At 40.5% G+C, this 17,762-nt stretch overlaps 1 protein-coding gene across 2 annotated transcripts; it reads left to right on the top strand.

Moving 5' to 3' along the window:
- The first annotated feature begins 701 nt into the window (after positions 1-701).
- On the top strand, positions 702-16,606 carry cip2a (cellular inhibitor of PP2A). 2 transcript variants are annotated; one of them, XM_034150807.1, is made up of 22 exons: positions 702-780; positions 1,054-1,156; positions 2,920-3,067; positions 3,593-3,705; positions 6,747-6,841; positions 6,925-7,021; positions 7,663-7,785; positions 9,375-9,520; positions 9,623-9,698; positions 10,792-11,031; positions 11,580-11,742; positions 11,823-11,970; positions 12,095-12,194; positions 12,365-12,483; positions 12,711-12,879; positions 13,042-13,110; positions 13,202-13,312; positions 13,753-13,949; positions 15,009-15,122; positions 15,239-15,321; positions 16,015-16,154; positions 16,283-16,606. In XM_034150807.1, exons 2-22 carry the CDS (start codon positions 1,055-1,057, stop codon positions 16,427-16,429), a joined length of 2,700 nt encoding a protein of 899 aa, XP_034006698.1. In that variant the 5' UTR covers positions 702-780; position 1,054; the 3' UTR covers positions 16,430-16,606. The 2 variants fall into 2 exon arrangements, with proteins under 2 accessions (XP_034006698.1, XP_034006692.1); XM_034150801.1 differs by having other exon boundaries at positions 13,036-13,110.
- Positions 16,607-17,762: the final 1,156 nt, after the last annotated feature.

Below are 17,762 nucleotides of genomic sequence, written 5' to 3'. Positions count from 1 at the left end.
ACTCATGAGATTTGTATTTTATTTGAAGTTTGATGATTTCGTTTATGGTTGTATGGACTCACTGATAACAGGCCGATATTATTAGCCAATAGCATTTTATGTAGGAAATATGTCAGCTGCTTAATAAGAAGAAGTTGAGGTTAATGGCATACCATAACAGCACCCTTTCAGCATGAACCGCTTTATTTACTGTCTCTGTTTAAAAATGGCAAAAATATATTAATATATATTTATATATATTATTTTTTTACCACAAATATATATAAATTACTTGAGAAATCTGGTAAAAAATAAATAATTAAAAAACGTTGAATTCTGACTGATCTTGCTCTGAACAAGTAAACTGGTGATGATTTTGTTATATTTCGTTCATGTATTTATTTTCTTACATGATATTATATTTTTATTTCACTCTTTGTATTTTACTTTAAATGCGTCTGGTAGTTGTTACGCCCCCTTACGTTACGTGTCCTCGCCTGTACCCGCCCAATACATGCAAAAGGGGGGAATTGATATTTAGTCAACTTGATTTTTAAAACAAAAATCACATTAAACTTTCAGACGTCATCATATTTAATAGTACAGTATTCAAATAATATGATTGATTCATTTATATCATTCACAAATCATACAAGCTTTTATAATGTCGAGATAACCTTGCCCCCCCCCCCCCCCCTTTTGACATGGTCCGTCCCTTTCCCGTTCGAAGCTCAGCGCGGGAGGAAGTAGCTGTGTTGCCGGTTGTTGTTGATGTTTCTTGGGGAAGAAGAAGCACCACAGGTAGTCAGATATACACAAAAAAGCACAACCATAACTCATGTAATAGTTAGAAATATATATCGAGTAGTCCAAAAATGTTGAGCCAGTTTTGTATTAGTGTAATTTTCTATTGTTATAAAGCTCTTAGGTGGGCTGGTTAGCTAACGTTAGTGTTAGCGTTAGCATCTTGGAGGTTCAAGATGGAGGTGTACAACGTCAGTTACTTCTCTTTGAAAGCGAGCTAATGTGTTGTGTCACTGTTATAACCCTATAGATAATACTTTTGCTCAACAGGATGGACATGACGACGTGTTTAAAGTCTCTGTTGCTGGCTATCCAGCAGTACAGAGGCGGCAGGACTGCTCAAAATGCAGCGCAGCTACACAAACAAGTGGAGGTGAGCCTGAATTAATAATCGGATTTAATTTAACTTTATAACAGACATATAACATCACAACAATACCAAGGGAGCATGGTTGGCTTTCGGATGTGTATTGTTTATTTTGTGTTAGAAAAGCCTATTTTCGGTGGTGTAAAGTAGCTCAATACATTTCCTCAAGTACTGTACGTTAGTACAATTTTGAAATACTTTTACTTAATTTTAGTTGAGTATCTCCATTGTATGCTACTTTATACATCTACTCCTCTACAATTCAGAGGTAAATCGTGAACTTTTACTCCACTACATTTATTTCCTACCTTTAGTTACTTTTCAGATTTGGATTAATGATGTGAAATATAATCAACACTTAAATCCGATTTAGCTAACCTGGAGTCCAATTCAGAAGCTACCCTGCAGTCAATGAAGTCATTAAAACTAGCTGCACCTTTACCAGCTTTATTAAACACATCAATACCTTAATAATTATAATCAAAACATATGGTAATATATGATTGAGAAATGGGCCAATCTGCATAATGAGTGCTTTTACTTTTGGTGCTTTAAGTATATTTAGATGCTAGTACTTTTGTACTTTTACTTGGGTAACATATTGATTGCAGGACTTTTACTTGTAACAGAGTTTTCCTATACTCTCGTACTTCTACTTTTACTTAAGTACAAGATCTGAGTGCTTTTCCACCTCTGCCTCTTTTGTATTTTGTTAACCCACTCTTGGATACTATAAATTAAAGTAAGAATAAAGGAATTGTGGAAATGGCTTTAAGTTCCATGACAAAGTCCCTGGATTCACAAAAGAGTATAAACTATCTTAATAACATTATACTCTGTTTTAAAGCCCCGGCCACACGAGGACGATAACGGTCGTATCTGCTACAGTTCACTATCAGATAGATGGTTCGGCCACACGAGGCCGACATGGAAACGCAGAAAACGATAACGGGTCCCAAGGTGGGTAGATCTGCAAATGAAACGCTCTGGGGGGGGCAAACGGCTCCGTGTTTATGCCTATACGATAATTTCCGGATAACGTTGAAGCAATAGCCCCGCCTCTCCCCACCTCTCCTGCTCAGAGATCAGCTGCTGGGCTGTCAGAAGAGGGGGAGGAAAAGAGAGGCTCTGTTTTTTATTATTATATAGAGTCGTTATTCATTTGTTCGATAAATAACAAAGAAGACCTTTGACCGGCACTTTTCTAATTTTGTCCGGAAGATTTAAACTTTAACGGACATGTTGACCGGCGAAAAAAAATCTAACTGAAACTGCTGCACGGTCCCCTCGTCCCTTGGAAGAGGCGGAGAGGTGGGTGTTTTTCATCTGCTGGTGGACTACCGGAGAGATCTACAGCGGGAGCAAACGCTTGCCTCTGGGAGGGAGAAAAAGAGCCAGAGCGTCCACAGCGGAGAATAAACAGAAGGGCAACCATGCGCGGGAAGTCTTCTTCGCTGCTTTTGTGGCAGGACTACAGCGCCACTTACAGGCCTGGCATATGTACAACAGCGTCTCCAGCGCTTTCGAGCGGTCTCGTGTGAACGGACACATTTCTGGTGCCTGTTGCGTGTGGACGGAAGACTTTTTTGATAACGATTGCGGTCCGTTTGCGTTATCATCCTCGTGTGGCTCCAGCCTAGCCTTTCCTTTGTGATTACAAGCTAAACTGAGATGCTGTGGCTTTACTATATGTTGGTTGAAATGTTGCATGTGTACATAACAAGTTGCAGGTCCCTATGAGTGCATGTTGTGTTTGTGGTTGTTTGCAGGAGGTGTCAGGCCTCAAGTGTGACCAGCTGCTGTCCTCGGGTCAGGCTCTGGCCCGGGAGTGTGTGAGCGGGCTGGTGGAGCTGGCTGGAAACCCAAACACCAGCCCCAACATGACGAGCTCCATCATCTCCCTGCTGGCACAACTAGGTACATAGTACATACCAGACACATTTATCAACATCCACATGCGCGATGAGCTAAGTAAGTGTTTTCATGGTGGCATCAGAGAAACAGGAGCCAGGGTATTTATTTTGCCGATTTGCTGGCGTTTCACCCACTTTTGTAAAATCTTTCTGACACAGATGATAGGTGTCATATAGATGCTAAATAGGATCTCGCACGTCTCTCTGCTGCTGGTTTAAATCTCACATGTTACTAATAACATATCACATATGTTGCCTTGTAAAAGCAATGACTCTTCACTTTAATTTGACGTCTATGATTCTTATAACGTTAGCAGTTCAGCGAGGAAAATAATACAATAGAATTTGAAGAGATTAAATACACATAATCAAAACATAAATACAAAAATGAAAAACACAAGATGCAATGAAATGCATACTGAAAAACTAAAAGGAGAAAGCAGTTATAAGTGTGATTCATGAGGCAGAAACTGAACATCCAGCCCTTTTCTAAAAAAATCGTTGTCCTTCTTCCCACCTGCTGCTCCAGCCTGTGATGATGACAGTCGGGAGATTCTTCACAGCAGCTACAGCCTCACCAGCTCCCTGGCGTCTGTCATCCACTGCCACAGCGCCACACCTGGGGAGCCCCTGGTACTGCAGGTAAGAACATCACTGCATTTGGTCAAATGTTTCGCTCATGGGTCCACACATAGCTGCTTTCTCTTCTGTGTACAGCATATTTTCAGTACACAGAATACATTGTTTTAATCAGTTGTTAAAAAAGTACCTATTGTTTATTTTATTAATATTCTTTGTAAAAAATAAGGTAGAGTAGGCTGAGTCTGAGACACATTTTTCCTGAAATAAGCTCCAGTTGGTCATTGTTGGGCTTGCACATAGAATCGTTATTATATCAAAATCGTAATATGGGCTAGGGCAGGGGTCGGCAACCCGCGGCTCTTTAAGCCCTCTACTCTGGCTCCCTTGAGCTTAGACAAAAATAAGAAGCGCCTTTTCTTGCAGGTGAATAACCTGACCCCCGGCTCGATGAGCGAACTATGGATACATCAAAGGAAATAAAAGTATCGGAGGAACACAGAGGGTTTAATTCTGCGTGGTTAGAGTTATCTGCTTTCACAGCAAACGATGCTGGCTTACCGGTATATTTGATATGTTGAGAGAAGTTGTCAAAGGTGCTGCAGCCTTTACGTATTGGAGGAAAAACACGGAAGAGGAAGACAGCTGACGATCTTCAGTCATAATTCAATCAGTTAACTCTTTTTAGGGTGCAGCTATATGTTTTATTTATTTCATAGTGGGCCCATTTGAATTATATTAATTTTCTTCAAATGGGCAGAGGACTCCCCAAGTGCTGTGTTGATTTATTTTAAAGTAGGCCTGTGTATTTTTTTTTATTCTCCTTATAAGAGTTCTTTGTTTATTATTAGAGGTAAACAGTTTTCTATAATGTAATAAATAATAAATGCAAAAAAACTGTAGTTTTTGTCTATGATGTAACAATATATACAACTTTATAAACTATCAAGCTATCAAATATGTTTTGCGGCTCCAGACAAAAAAAATTGGTGGAAAAGGGGACAAAATGGCTCGTTTGGTCAAAAAGGTTGCAGACCCCTGGGCTAGTGTAATGTCCGAAATCAAAGCAAAATATGTGAAAATATCCTAATGAAGTTTTTTTTTTTATATGATAATGTGAATAAAGTTTCAAAAGGATAATTTCCTCTATTAAAGTCAATCAATCAAACAATCAATCAATGTTTATTTATATAGCCCAATATCACAAATGTTACATTTGTCTCAGTGGACTTTACAGCATGTCTTCAGTATACAGCGTTGTCATGGCCTGGCTCTTGGCCATAACAAAAAGCGTGGGAAGGACAAGAATATATAGGAAAAGGTATTTATTTGGCTAAACTCAATGTGGCCAAAGACAAACCAAAGGGTAAGGCAAAAAAAGAATAAACGACGTGGCTGCTCTCCGAGGTCCGGTCCTCTGCGGGGAGAGAGATCGAGAGTCTGCTCAGGGGCCTCATTTATAACGCCTTGCGTAGGATTGACGTAGGAAGGTTGCTTACGTAGTACAAAGCACAAAAATAGGTACATACATTTCCCGCCATTTTCCGATTCACAAAACATTGCGTACCGGCGAGGGAAGTGCGTACGGCACTCCCTACGCCTGTTTCCCTTGATAAATCACAATCGACTCGTAACGCCCATATTTGCCTATAAATAGTCAAAGAAACGCCCATTCATTCATTCATTTTGACTGACTGCATGAAGAAGATCGCAGGAAATGACGATAGAACAGCTAAAAAAGACATCTCGCACCGTGTCAGATTTAGGTTATTGTGGGGAGGTCGAGATAAATCATATTGTTTGGTGGATGCAGTTTGAACCAGAGTAGCAGCATGGAGGTCGGATCGTCACCAAAATAAATAAAGTGGTCCGAAAAAAGTTAATGACAAAAAAAAGACACATAACCTTCCTCAGGCAGTGTGTTTGTACCGGGGACAGGAGACACCCCCTTGATGAGAAACTGTAAGAAATGATCGGGGAATCCCTCCGGAGTGGAGTCATGACGACTGGATCTGAATTATTTTGTTGTATTTGGTGGTTTGTGTTCCAGCTGTCGATCAGCAACTATATATCCATAATCCACCAGTTAAAGGAAATACAACTAATGTGTTGTGTTATATTAGCTGTACAATTTACACATATGGTGTTCTTGTTTCCATACCTCCTGTGTTTTACGAGCGACTTATCAAGTCTTGGCAAACGGCATAAAACACGATTAAACGTGATAGTATATAAAACCATGCTCGTATCTACAACCTATAGAAATGCAAAACGGCGTCAGTTTAGATGTTATTCTGTCCTCCTGCTTACCGCATCATTTATGAGAAAACATTTCATAACATTAACACAACATATTCGAGGTGGTTTTAAATAACATATCCGTATTTATTTATTTCTCCAAGTTTTTGTGTGCACTGAGGAGTCTCAAACAGGCGTTTGTTTAATCATTTTAAGATTGGCTTTAATCAATGTTTGAAAATGAATTCTTCATATGATAAATGAGAGGTAACATTTTATTTATTTCCACATATTTCTCTCCATTCTTCCTTCTGCCAACGGTGTCGCAGTTTCTCGTCTCTCCCGTTTGTGTGCTTAGTGCGTACGCATGGGTTAGAGTTTGCGTGGAGGACCGCACATTTTCCCGTCAAGTTAGAATTTTATAAATCGCAAACATTGCGTAGAAACTGGCTTATGCCATTTTTTGAGCGTATATCCCTTTATAAATGAGGCCCCTGGCCTTTAAATCCTCCGGTGCCAGCAGCCAGGTGTCCTCAATCAGCGCTGACACAACAGAGGGAGAACATTAAAGGGCCATACACACACACACCACAGGAGACAGTAAAGCAGGGGTCGTCACAGCGCATATTGTATTTCTATTGTATTTTCTGGTTAATGCTTCCTTATTGGTTATTTTTATATATTATTTATCAAAGTTAGGCAAATAGTGAGGCACATATTTATATGAATTCTCTTTTTCTAAAATACGATAAATCGATTTACAGTTGGTCATGGTTGAGATACAATCTTTGAATAATTTTGAGTGTTATTCATGGTAAATTCACTAAACAATAATTGATTGTAATGTTGTCTTTTGTGTCCTTCAGTGTTTGCAGGTGCTGCAGAAACTGACTTACAACACTCGCATCTTCCAGTCGACAAACTACATTCACGAGCTCATCGCTTTTTTAATGACCAACATGTAAGAACCACCATCTCCAAGTATGATTCATTGAAGGATGTGTTTTTGACATTTCACCAACCGTTTGACTTTGGGTCCCTTAGCCAGTCTCACAATGAGGACATCATCATGCCGTGCCTCGGCCTTATGGCTAACCTGTGTCGCGATAACCACTCGGTGCAGAGCCACATCAAGTCTCTGGTGAGTGACTGCACACAGGAAATAAACAGGATGTCTGGTTAAAGAGAGATGTGAATTGCTTTGAATAGGGTTAGGGGGTTACAGAGTGTATCTGTGTGTAGAGCATAGAATAGAGGAACAATCACTTAATTAACTGATTAGTCAATTGACAACAATTAATTAGGAACAGTTTTAATTTATAATTTGTTAAAGGAAATACTATTTTGCAGCATTTCATTCTCTTATTTCTTTGAGAATGTTCCTCAACTTATTTCACATACATTATCAAACATGTTTGCAAAAAATACCTTCTTTAGATGTTATTTAAGTGACAAAGAGTATTTGATGCGTGTTGTGTTTGAATGACATGCAATTGGATGGTTAGTCCATGCCTGATGACGCATTGACACAACTATAAACAACCACAAAGCATCTAAAAAAAAATTTTTTTTTAAAGGCATCACAAGTCCTGACAACCCTGACAAGGTTTTCATCAGATAAATGTCATCTGTTGAGCAGTAACTAAAGTGTTTCTTCCAAATCCACATAATAGACTAAACCTATTTCAACATGGCAGACAAAAGTTTCACAAAACATAAAGATCGTCAGTTTGTGGCTAGTTTTAGATATCTTGTAAATATGTGTTTGTGTGTGTGTTTCAGGACAACGTGAAACCATTCTACCGCACTCTGATCAACTTCCTGGCTCACAACAGTCTGACGGTGGTCGTCTTCACGCTGTCCATCCTGGCCAGCCTCACTCTGAATGAGAAGGTTGGAGAGAAGGTAGGCGTGAAATACAAAATACTGAGAGCTCACATGTATCTTTTCAAATGTATCCTATCCTTTCACTCAGATTAAGCAAAATCTTGATAAACAGACATACTTAATTAGTCCTAGAATGAACGTTGTTACAGCAAAGTGCAGATAAAAGGCAACATAAAATGAGTAGACATGAATAATACAACATAAACATAAATAAAGAGGTAAGTACACATGAATTACATAATAATCCATTTAAGACAAAGCCAAGGTTAAAACATAAGTTGCAGCTTTATACAAGTAAGTGAACATTTAAAAGTATTGAAGTAGCAGCAAGTAATAACATTACTAAATTAAAACAAATTATATATTGCACATAAGTAGTTATTGTTTCTGAATTCTTATTTCATTGTGGAAACTACTGCCTTTCGCCTGTATCTACTTGTACTTTCGTCTGTATCTACTTGTCCTTTCGCCTGTATCTTCTTGTCCTTTTGCCTGTATCTACTTGTCCTTTTGCCTGTATCTACTTGTCCTTTTGCCTGTATCTACTTGTCCTTTCGCCTGTATCTTCTTGTCCTTTCGCCTGTATCTACTTGTCCTTTCGCCTGTATCTACTTGTCCTTTCGCCTGTATCTACTTGTCCTTTCGCCTGTATCTTCTTGTCCTTTCGCCTGTATCTTCTTGTCCTTTCGCCTGTATCTTCTTGTCCTTTTGCCTGTATCTACTTGTCCTTTCGCCTGTATCTTCTTGTCCTTTTGCCTGTATCTACTTGTCCTTTCGCCTGTATCTTCTTGTCCTTTCGCCTGTATCTACTTGTCCTTTCGCCTGTATCTACTTGTCCTTTCGCCTGTATCTTCTTGTCCTTTCGCCTGTATCTACTTGTCCTTTCGCCTGTATCTACTTGTCCTTTCGCCTGTATCTACTTGTCCTTTCGCCTGTATCTTCTTGTACTTTCGCCTGTATCTTCTTGTCCTTTCGCCTGTATCTACTTGTCCTTTCGCCTGTATCTACTTGTCCTTTCGCCTGCATCTTCTTGTCCTTTCGCCTGTATCTACTTGTCCTTTCGCCTGTATCTACTTGTCCTTTCGCCTGCATCTTCTTGTCCTTTCGCCTGTATCTACTTGTCCTTTCGCCTGTATCTACTTGTCCTTTCACCTGTATCTACTTGTCCTTTCGCCTGTATCTACTTGTCCTTTCGCCTGCATCTACTTGTCCTTTCGCCTGCATCTACTTGTCCTTTCGCCTGCATCTACTTGTCCTTTCGCCTGCATCTACTTGTCCTTTAGCCTGCATCTACTTGTCCTTTCGCCTGCATCTACTTGTCCTTTCGCCTGTATCTACTTGTCCTTTCGCCTGTATCTACTTGTCCTTTCGCCTGTATCTTCTTGCTCCATTTACTGTTTGTGTGACAGTTCATCGATGGGGACTGTCCACGACACTATAAATAAACTAAACTAAACCAATTTTTTTTTTGCAGTTACATATATTTTGTCATTTTGCATTCAATCCTGTTGGCCTATCAGCACTTAGCAACCCTTTTTATTGTAGTAACAAACAATAATAACTATTATGTTGTGCTATGTGCTTAATAACGTGTCTTTTTCCCGCAGCTCTTTGATGCAAAAAACATCCACCAGACTTTCCAGCTCGTGTTCAACATCATCGTGAACGGTGACGGCACTCTGACCAGAAAATACTCCGTGGACCTTTTGGTGGACTTGTTGAGAAACCCTAAGATCGCAGATCACCTTTCACGGTGCGACCACATGCCTCATGTTCAGCGATTCACCACAGTGTTTGCTTCATCCTCCGTTGACCACCTGACTGTGAAATGAAACCATTTGTTTTCCATTTGAAGGTATCAGCACTTCTCAGCATGTGTGTCTCAAGTGTTAGGACTGCTGCAATCGAAGGACCCTGACTCTGCAGCAAAGGTGCATTTGACACATTATTCTGTATATCTGTATTTAACCACTGCACAAATAGACACTAAAAGCGTCCGCGATGGCTAAAATGTGTCAGTTGTGTTTGATGGTTAATGTGGTGCAACTAATCATATGTGAAACTATGCAGTCACCACTGTCTTTTAGTGGTAATAGAGTGAGCCTTTTCGAAATAGAGCACAGTACAGCGACAGGAAATAACAGTGACAGTAAGTGACGGTACATTTTGAAGCATAGTTTAAAAAAACTATGCTCTGCCAATTTTCTTATTATGTGTCTGATTCTGTGTTTTCGAAAAAACTAAGCGCTATACAAATTATAAAAACATTATAAAACAAGAGTCAGCAATGTAGGCCAGTACCAAATTATGAAGAGCTTTAAAAACAAGTAGAATAACCCCAACATCTCTATAAAAAAAGATGTTATCATGATGGATGAATGATTGTAAAGATGATGTGCCATTCATCATGTTTCTCTTAAGAAAATGCTTCTATGCAAAAGAGCGGATTGTGTCTGTACAAACTCAAAGGTTAAGGTTAAGGTCAAAGTACTTTTTGATTCTATTAGAGGACAATAGAGCAACCACAGGAAATAAAGAGGAAGATGGGGGGGGTTGAGATGTTTTGCAGCATAGTTTAAAATAGCAGCGCTGCCCATGTTCTTGTGCTTAAAGGTTGTGTTTTTTTAAAAAGGCAGTAGGAGGATTATAAAAAAGGATAACAAAACCAGAGTGAGAAACGTAGGCAATTCCCAACCTATTGGGAGCTTTAAAAACAAGTAAAATAACCTTAAATATATATTGAAAGATGATGATAGAGGAACAGATGATATTGAAAGCCTTGAGCCGTTGGTGTTGTTTCTGTAATGAAAATGCTAAAATGGCTTCTTATGTTTAACTGCACATTTAACTTCTATTTTTTATTTATCTTAATATACCCAATTAATCGAGGATAACTAAAGTTTTCTGCATCTGATAAAAAAAATGATGTACAATAGTTAATTATTTAATTATAAGTTGTCAGTATTATTGCTAGAACTAACATTTAGTTTACATTTGATCTTGTGTTGTTTGCATTGTCTGCAGGTGCTGGAGCTCCTCCTGGCCATGTGCAGCGTCTCGGGGCTGCGTTCTCTGCTGTGTGAGGTGGTTTTCAAACCCGCCGCGCCCAAACTCAGAACAGCAGGCCGCAGGCAGGCAGACGGGCTGGACGGGGGACGCAAAACAGAGACGGGACTGGCCCTGGTGCAGTGGCTGAGCCTGCCTGTGGAGGGTGCCGAGTCCTGCTCCCTGCAGGCCCTGCAGCTGCTGAATGAGCTGCTGGAGGTACGGCAACTCTACAGGGACACATTTAATACTGAGAGGTTTGAGCCGGCAGCATGTTGTAGTGGTTTGACCAAAATCTAAAAAGATAGTAAGAGGAGTAGTACAGTGAAATTAAAACATTTAAAACAGTTCCTTAGCCATAATACTCCTTTCTACAGCAAAGCACTGAATTATGGTCAAACCAGTCAGATTAAAGCACAAGCAAGAACTCAAATTATTAGTAAGGGGCTTACCTTGGTTGGTTATTGGCTAATGGTTACACAAGCCAAAAAAATCGTTATGACATCATAAAGTGGCCAAAATCTGATCAGCTCATTTTCAGACAGGTTTTTATATAAATGGATCAGGACAAAAAGAGAGAGAATCTTTTTTCCTGAAACTTTCAGAATCTCTTTACACAGAGGGGACACATGTTTATGTATAAAAGACGTGAACAAGTGGATTTTGCATAATAGGTGACCTTTAAGAAAATAAGGCTGTTAATAACAGCTTAACATTTGATAATGGTTTCTCTTCCTCTCCATGCTATCTCCTCTCTCTGCGTGCAGGAGGCGTTGGGAGCGAAGAGTGTGTCTGAGTGTGTGCTGAGCTTCGTAGAAATGTTGCTACCCGTCCTGTTGGGGCTCCTGAGGGGCCTCGAAGCTGCGCAGGGGGACGCTCACCTCAGGAAACAGTGCCACCGCATCACACACGTCACCAGCCTGCTGCTCAATATCCTTCACATGGCAGTCTGCTCTGTATTTCTGTGTTGCTCTGTGTTGTGTTTGTTTTTAAAGCCTTAACTCCTGCACTCCTGTGTGCCGAGGACTCCACCAGGTGTCTGGTGTCCCGACAGGTGAGCGCTCAGCTCTGCCTCACGCAGGTCGAGTCCCTCCTCTCCTGTTGTCACAGCAACAGCTCCCTCAACTGCCACCCCCCCGGCTCTGACAATGATCTCAGGTTAGTGGCGGCTGCCGTTTTGAATCACAATTTTAAAATGCTTTATTTCGTGTTCATTTCATGAACAAAAAATGAGATTCATAATTGCAGTTTTGGTAGAAAGAGTTAAAGTTGTGTGTTCCAGTCAGGTGTATGCAGACGCTCTGCTGAAGACTCTGGAGTTAATGAGCAAACTGAGAGAGCAGGTGAAGGACATGGAGACCAGCTTCTACCGGATGTTACAGGTAAACACACACACGTTCAGTTTCCCTGAATCCAAGGTGACATTTCGAAATGTTTTTGTCCATCAGAAACTGTAGATATGTATTAATTTAGTCGGAACATGTGGTGGTTGACTGAGTTCAGGTTTCTGTGTTTTCTCTTTGCCCTCTCATTCTCTGTGTTTATCCTCCAGGACCAGAGGATCGTGACCCCCCTCTCTCTGGCGCTGACGTCCCACCACAGAGAGCGAGTCCAGACGGGACTCTCTCTGCTGTTTGAGGCCACTCCTCTTCCAGACTTCCCCTCTCTGGTGTGAGTCCCTTGCTGGAAAAAAAACATGTTTATTTTACTAATATGAAGCAGCTCAGGTTTATTAAACACATTTCATTAATCACCAAACAACATTCTGCAAAAATAAACTGAAAATAAGATCTTTCATTTATGATTTAATGCCGGGTTTTGGTTTTCAGCTTGTTGTAGCATCTTGTTGTTATGCGTGGATGCCAGTTACCTGTACTAATCCACCCATATTTCTCAAGTCTGGGAGAAAGTATGGCTGCCAACAACGCCTATCGCCAGCGGGAGTCTGAGCTGTCCGTCAAACGTGTCGCTGTGCAGGAAGGCCCGCCCTCCAGCATCCTTGACTCTTCTTGTGGATCGAGCAGGAGCGTCTACTGTCTGGCTGACAGGATACAGAACGGCTTAGAGGTGAAGTGTGTGTGTGTGCATGGTTCCTTTTTATAAACGACATATAATTAATACCGTAGCCAGCAGTTGCAACCTATAACTGTTTCAGTATACAAATAAAGTGATTGCCTCCAGAGTGAAAAGCATTATTCACTGACGTCCTGTTGTTGTTTGTAGCTGCAGGAACAGGTGAAGGACTCCCATGTGTCGGACATCATAGATGTTTATGAACAGAAGCTCTCAGCGTTCGCGGTCAGTATGTTTTATAATATTAAATTATATTTTTATATTAACATTTATTGTTTGGCTCAGTTTTTCCAACAGTTCTATCTCTCTGTGTCAGTCTAAGGAGAGTCGTCTGCAGGACTTGTTGGAGGCGAAGGCCCTCGCTCTGTCTCAGGCCGACCGTCTCATCGCTCAGTATCGCTTCCAACGAGCTCAGGCTGAGGCAGAGGTAAAACACACACACACACACACACACACACACACACACACTGGTACTCATGTTAAACAAGCCTTGCCCTTACGTTCCTCAGTTAAACCTGCAACTTTTTTGTAAGTAGAGCTGAAAGAATAAGTTGATTTTTCAAAAAGTTAATCGACAGAAAATTCATTTGCATCTATTTAGATGATTAATAAATCATTTCCCAGACTTATAAAGCAAAAAAAGGCAAACATTTACTCTCTTCCAGTCTCTTAATTGTGAGAATATTGCTGCTTTTTTACTGGTTTTTGTGATTTCCACCTAGGTTTCTTGCCGGATATCACAATGCTCAGAATTATCTTTATTTATACTTACTTCGAATGTGACATGCAACACCACAGAACTGGTCAGTTTCAGCATTAACAGCCTAAATGTTCTCATCATGGTTCTCTATGTGTTTCTGTGTGCAGGCCTGTAAGCTGGGCTGCCTGCTGAAGGAGGCGGAGCGTCGGCGGGAGGATCTGCAGTCGGAGCTGAGCGGCCAGGTGCTGGAGGTGGAGCGCTGCAAGGCCGACATGGAGGAGCTGCTGCAGCACAACGCCCGGCTGCAGAAGGACTCAGAGGAGCACCAGAGCCTCAAAGGAGCTTACAACGCGCTGCTCAACAGGTACGAGGCAGGACAAACACAACAGATTCATTCAGATTCAGAATATCTGCAGGGCTTGAAAAGTCTTTCAAAAAACATGTTACGTTCAAGACCTTTTCTTGTAACTTCTAAAAGTATTTAGATTTTTAGCAAAGGCTTAAATAAACTTAAAGCTTAAATTGATTAAACATTTTTTATAACTAGGCATTACTTTACTTTGATTTTTGGAAGTTCTGACAAATACATCTGATACAGATATCAATAAACTCATACACTTATTAAATAATTGTAAGCCTTCGTGTCTACTGGGGCGGAGTGTCGCAGTGGGTTGTGCGTTGATCATCAGATCAAGGGGGTGTTGGGGAACCCGCCTCCGCCACTGCGTCAGGCCATTGTGTCCTTGGGCAAGACACTTCGCCTGAATTTGCTCCTGTGGGTATTGTCCACAGTACATGACCGTTACATGTATGATATGTGTGTAATGTGTATTTGTAAAGCGCTTTGAGCTCTGGAAAAGCGCTATAATAAATATAAGGAATTATTATTATTATTATTATTACTGGGCTTTTTTTCAGGTTCATTTTCGAGCAGTACAACTGTAAAAAATAATTGAAATTATATGTGGTTTCGAAGTCAGGTCTTTAATTGATTTCATTACTTTCTTATAAATTAGTGAAATCAATCTATCAATTTTTAGCCACTTATCTGATTTGAGATTCATTATATTTCTAGGAATTACTGTATTATGCACTTGGGAAGTACTAACAAGATACAAGTAATAAGTATCAATAATTCACTTAAATATATTTGGAATCATCGTTGTATTGTAGTGATATATATTTTTTGAAGTTTTATTGTTTTATGTCTTATGTTGTTGGAGGAGCTCGGGACATAAGATTAGCCATTTCTACACTGTAGCTTATGTGCATATGACATTAAAACCTTTGAATCTTTGATTGTATTCGATGTGGTTTTATAATCTTACATTGAATTTGGTTTAAACAGAAACCCTGTTTTAGCCTCACATGTTTTTCTGGAATGTTCAGTCTCTTTAAGTACCTAACAGGTGGATCTGTGCAGGTTTAACGAGAGCGAGCGTCTGCTGAAGGAGCTGCAGGCCGCTCACATCTCGCTCACCAAACAGAGCGACACTCTGAGGAAGAACCAGGAAGCTCTGACACTGCAGCACGAAAAGTAACACACACTCACATCTGCATCTTTCTTCTCTCTCAAAGTTACTCCTAGAAGTTACCTTGTGTTCAAAGGTTCAGGTATTAGCACCCTCTCTAAATTCTGCGTGTGTCTCTCAGGATGGCATCAGTGTTGGAGGAGAGAGAGCAGGAGATCAGATCTCTCCATGCAGATCTACAGCAGAAGAACAGCGACATCACAGGTGGGTCTAACATTAACATCAGACAGCGTGTAAACACTGCATGTGCAAATCTGGGATTCCTTGAGTGTGTTTTTGTATCTCCTGCCGCGGAAATTGCATGAATATACTATTTATTATCCTATATATTCTTTTTTTTCCCCCAGGATTTCTCACCATAAACATACCTTACATTTCTTTTTAACAACAGAGCTGTAGAAATGATTAATTGTATAAAGCAGATTTGCCCCTATCTTTATTCCATATGCATTTGTATAACAGCAGGCAGTGGATGAACGTTTAGGTGTAAAAAACTGTAAACGATGCTACATAAAATCGGCACTGTTTCAAGTTGTGTGCACAAATCGAAAAGAAAAATATAATGTACGTAGTGGCAAAACAGTCTAATCTACTGGTTAGATTTGTTTATAAATAAATGCAAAATGTGAAAAAATAGGGCTTCTCTTGATCTAATCAAGTTAGCATAACATGTAGGGTTTTAAGGTTTAGACTATGTCTTTTACAGTGAGGTTTTTTGTTAATGATATTTGCAGAAAACGACTTTGTGTCAGTACAGGCAAATAGAAAAGCACACGGGTCCTCCTCCAGGTGTTATTACTATGTAACCAGAGCAGATTTGAGGAAAGCCTGGTAGACGTGGGATCTCAACTCCCAGCATTAATCCCTAATGCTTCCATGAATGTTGGTTCCTGTCAGGTCTGCGAGGTGCACTGCGGGCCGAGGAGGAGAAGATGAAGGAGAAGGATCAAGAGAGGAGAGATCTGGAGGAGACGGTGGACGTTTTGAGGAAAGAGCTGAACAAGACGGAGCAGGCCAGAAAGGACGCCAGCATCAAGGTGATTTTGATAAATCTGTCAGAAAGAGATATTCACCACGTCAGACTCAAATGTTGAGATGGATCTGTGTACACACACAGCTGTAGAGATTTGACGCTCCTCTTTTCTGAACCTTCCCTGTCTCTCAGGCGTCGTCTCTGGAGATGCAGAAGAGCACTTTGGCGACGAAGCTGAAGCAGAAGGAGGACGAGTTGAACAAACACTCCTCCATGATCGCCATGATCCACAGCCTGAGCAGCGGCAAGCAGAAGAACGACGTCAACCTGTCGCTCTGACCGCAAACAGCAAGCAGATGAGTGATATAGGAACATGATGGACTTTTTAAAACTTTATGGACTATGATTTAACATTTTTAAAACAAACACTTAATCAAATATACTAAACTAAGTGATATTAAATATTTGTATGTCTGTTTTTAATGTCTGGTAAATAAATGATGGATCTGTATTCTTGTTGGCCTCCTATCCCAGTATAATATGTGTTTGTGTGAACTTATATTATAAAACGGACAAGTAAAATAAAGCAATCTGATTGGTTCTTAGCCGTGGTATACTGAGCGTATACCACGGGTAGAATTGTAAGTTACTTTTCACAACAAGTCAGTATCCCTCCGCGTCTGAGATAAACAGTATACAGTTGGGCTGAAAAGCAAACTGCCTGCAGTTTGCTTTTCAAACTGGAACAAGAAAGCAGCGGAGAAGTAACAGGGCAGAAACCCTCCTTTTTACGCAACGGTCCAGACATAGACATCAAACGGCAAAAACATATTCAGTGTGCAGTTCCTTTGGCATTAGGGCAGGGATATTTAGATACTTTCCAAGGTTTGACATAATGAATTGTGCTACTTTTAAAGCAAGCAACGATGTTTTCAAATCTGTAATCAAAAAGGTCCGCAAAAACATTTAAGATTAACTTCGACCTCCGGGGGGGGGGGGGGGGGTCTTACTATGGAGGAGTGGATTGAGGAGTGCCTATCTCCAGAACAAAAAGCACCTAAACGACGACATGTAGAGCTACGTGAAGAGCAGGTAGACCAACTGGAAAAGTATCACCATTCAAAAGCTTTCTGATGCGGGTCTTGAAACAAAGCAGAGAAATGATGACCGTTAGTGGCCACAGGTGCGAAAGCTCTCTCCAGAGCTACTGGAAGCCGAATCTCGGGGACCGGAGAAAGTGGAGCAATATTCTCGCCACGCCAAGCAACAGCCTAGAACAACCTCAGCCTATACAAGTAACCACGTAAGCCATGCTACTGATGCTGGACAGTTTTTCAGTGGGTGCACAATAAACGGCAACATACACATTAATGTAAATAAATAGCCAAATAATGGATCAACGCTCTCTGTCTAATATGTTCGCTAGCTGTTGTTAGTGTTGTTGCATAGCAACCACCTCACACTATGTTTCGTGCAGAAGGCAACAGAGGGACTATTTTATTTTGAACATCATTATTTACTAATAAAAACTATTTAAATTAGAGTGTGTATTTTTCTTTCATATTGCCACACTTGGTAACCGTTTTATAAAAGCAATAGCTCACTTCAGGCCGTGATATATGCTCATTATATCACAGCTAAGGGGGTTGTCGACCCTCCGCTTCGCGTCGGG

Source organism: Trematomus bernacchii, unplaced genomic scaffold, assembly GCF_902827165.1.
Source record: "Trematomus bernacchii unplaced genomic scaffold, fTreBer1.1, whole genome shotgun sequence".
Lineage (NCBI taxonomy): Eukaryota > Metazoa > Chordata > Actinopteri > Perciformes > Nototheniidae > Trematomus > Trematomus bernacchii.
Note: the sequence above shows the minus strand (reverse complement) of the source record. Positions and strands in the feature narration are given on the sequence as shown.

Excerpts from the sequence above, each read along its gene's own strand:
- cip2a (XM_034150801.1), top strand. The coding sequence starts at position 1,055 with ATGGACATGACGACGTGTTTAAAGTCTCTGTTGCTGGCTATCCAGCAG. Across the intron at positions 9,699-10,791 it reads ACCCTGACTCTGCAGCAAAG|GTGCTGGAGCTCCTCCTGGC; the intron begins GTGCATTTGACA and ends CATTGTCTGCAG. Across the intron at positions 13,111-13,201 it reads AGAAGCTCTCAGCGTTCGCG|TCTAAGGAGAGTCGTCTGCA; the intron begins GTCAGTATGTTT and ends TCTCTGTGTCAG.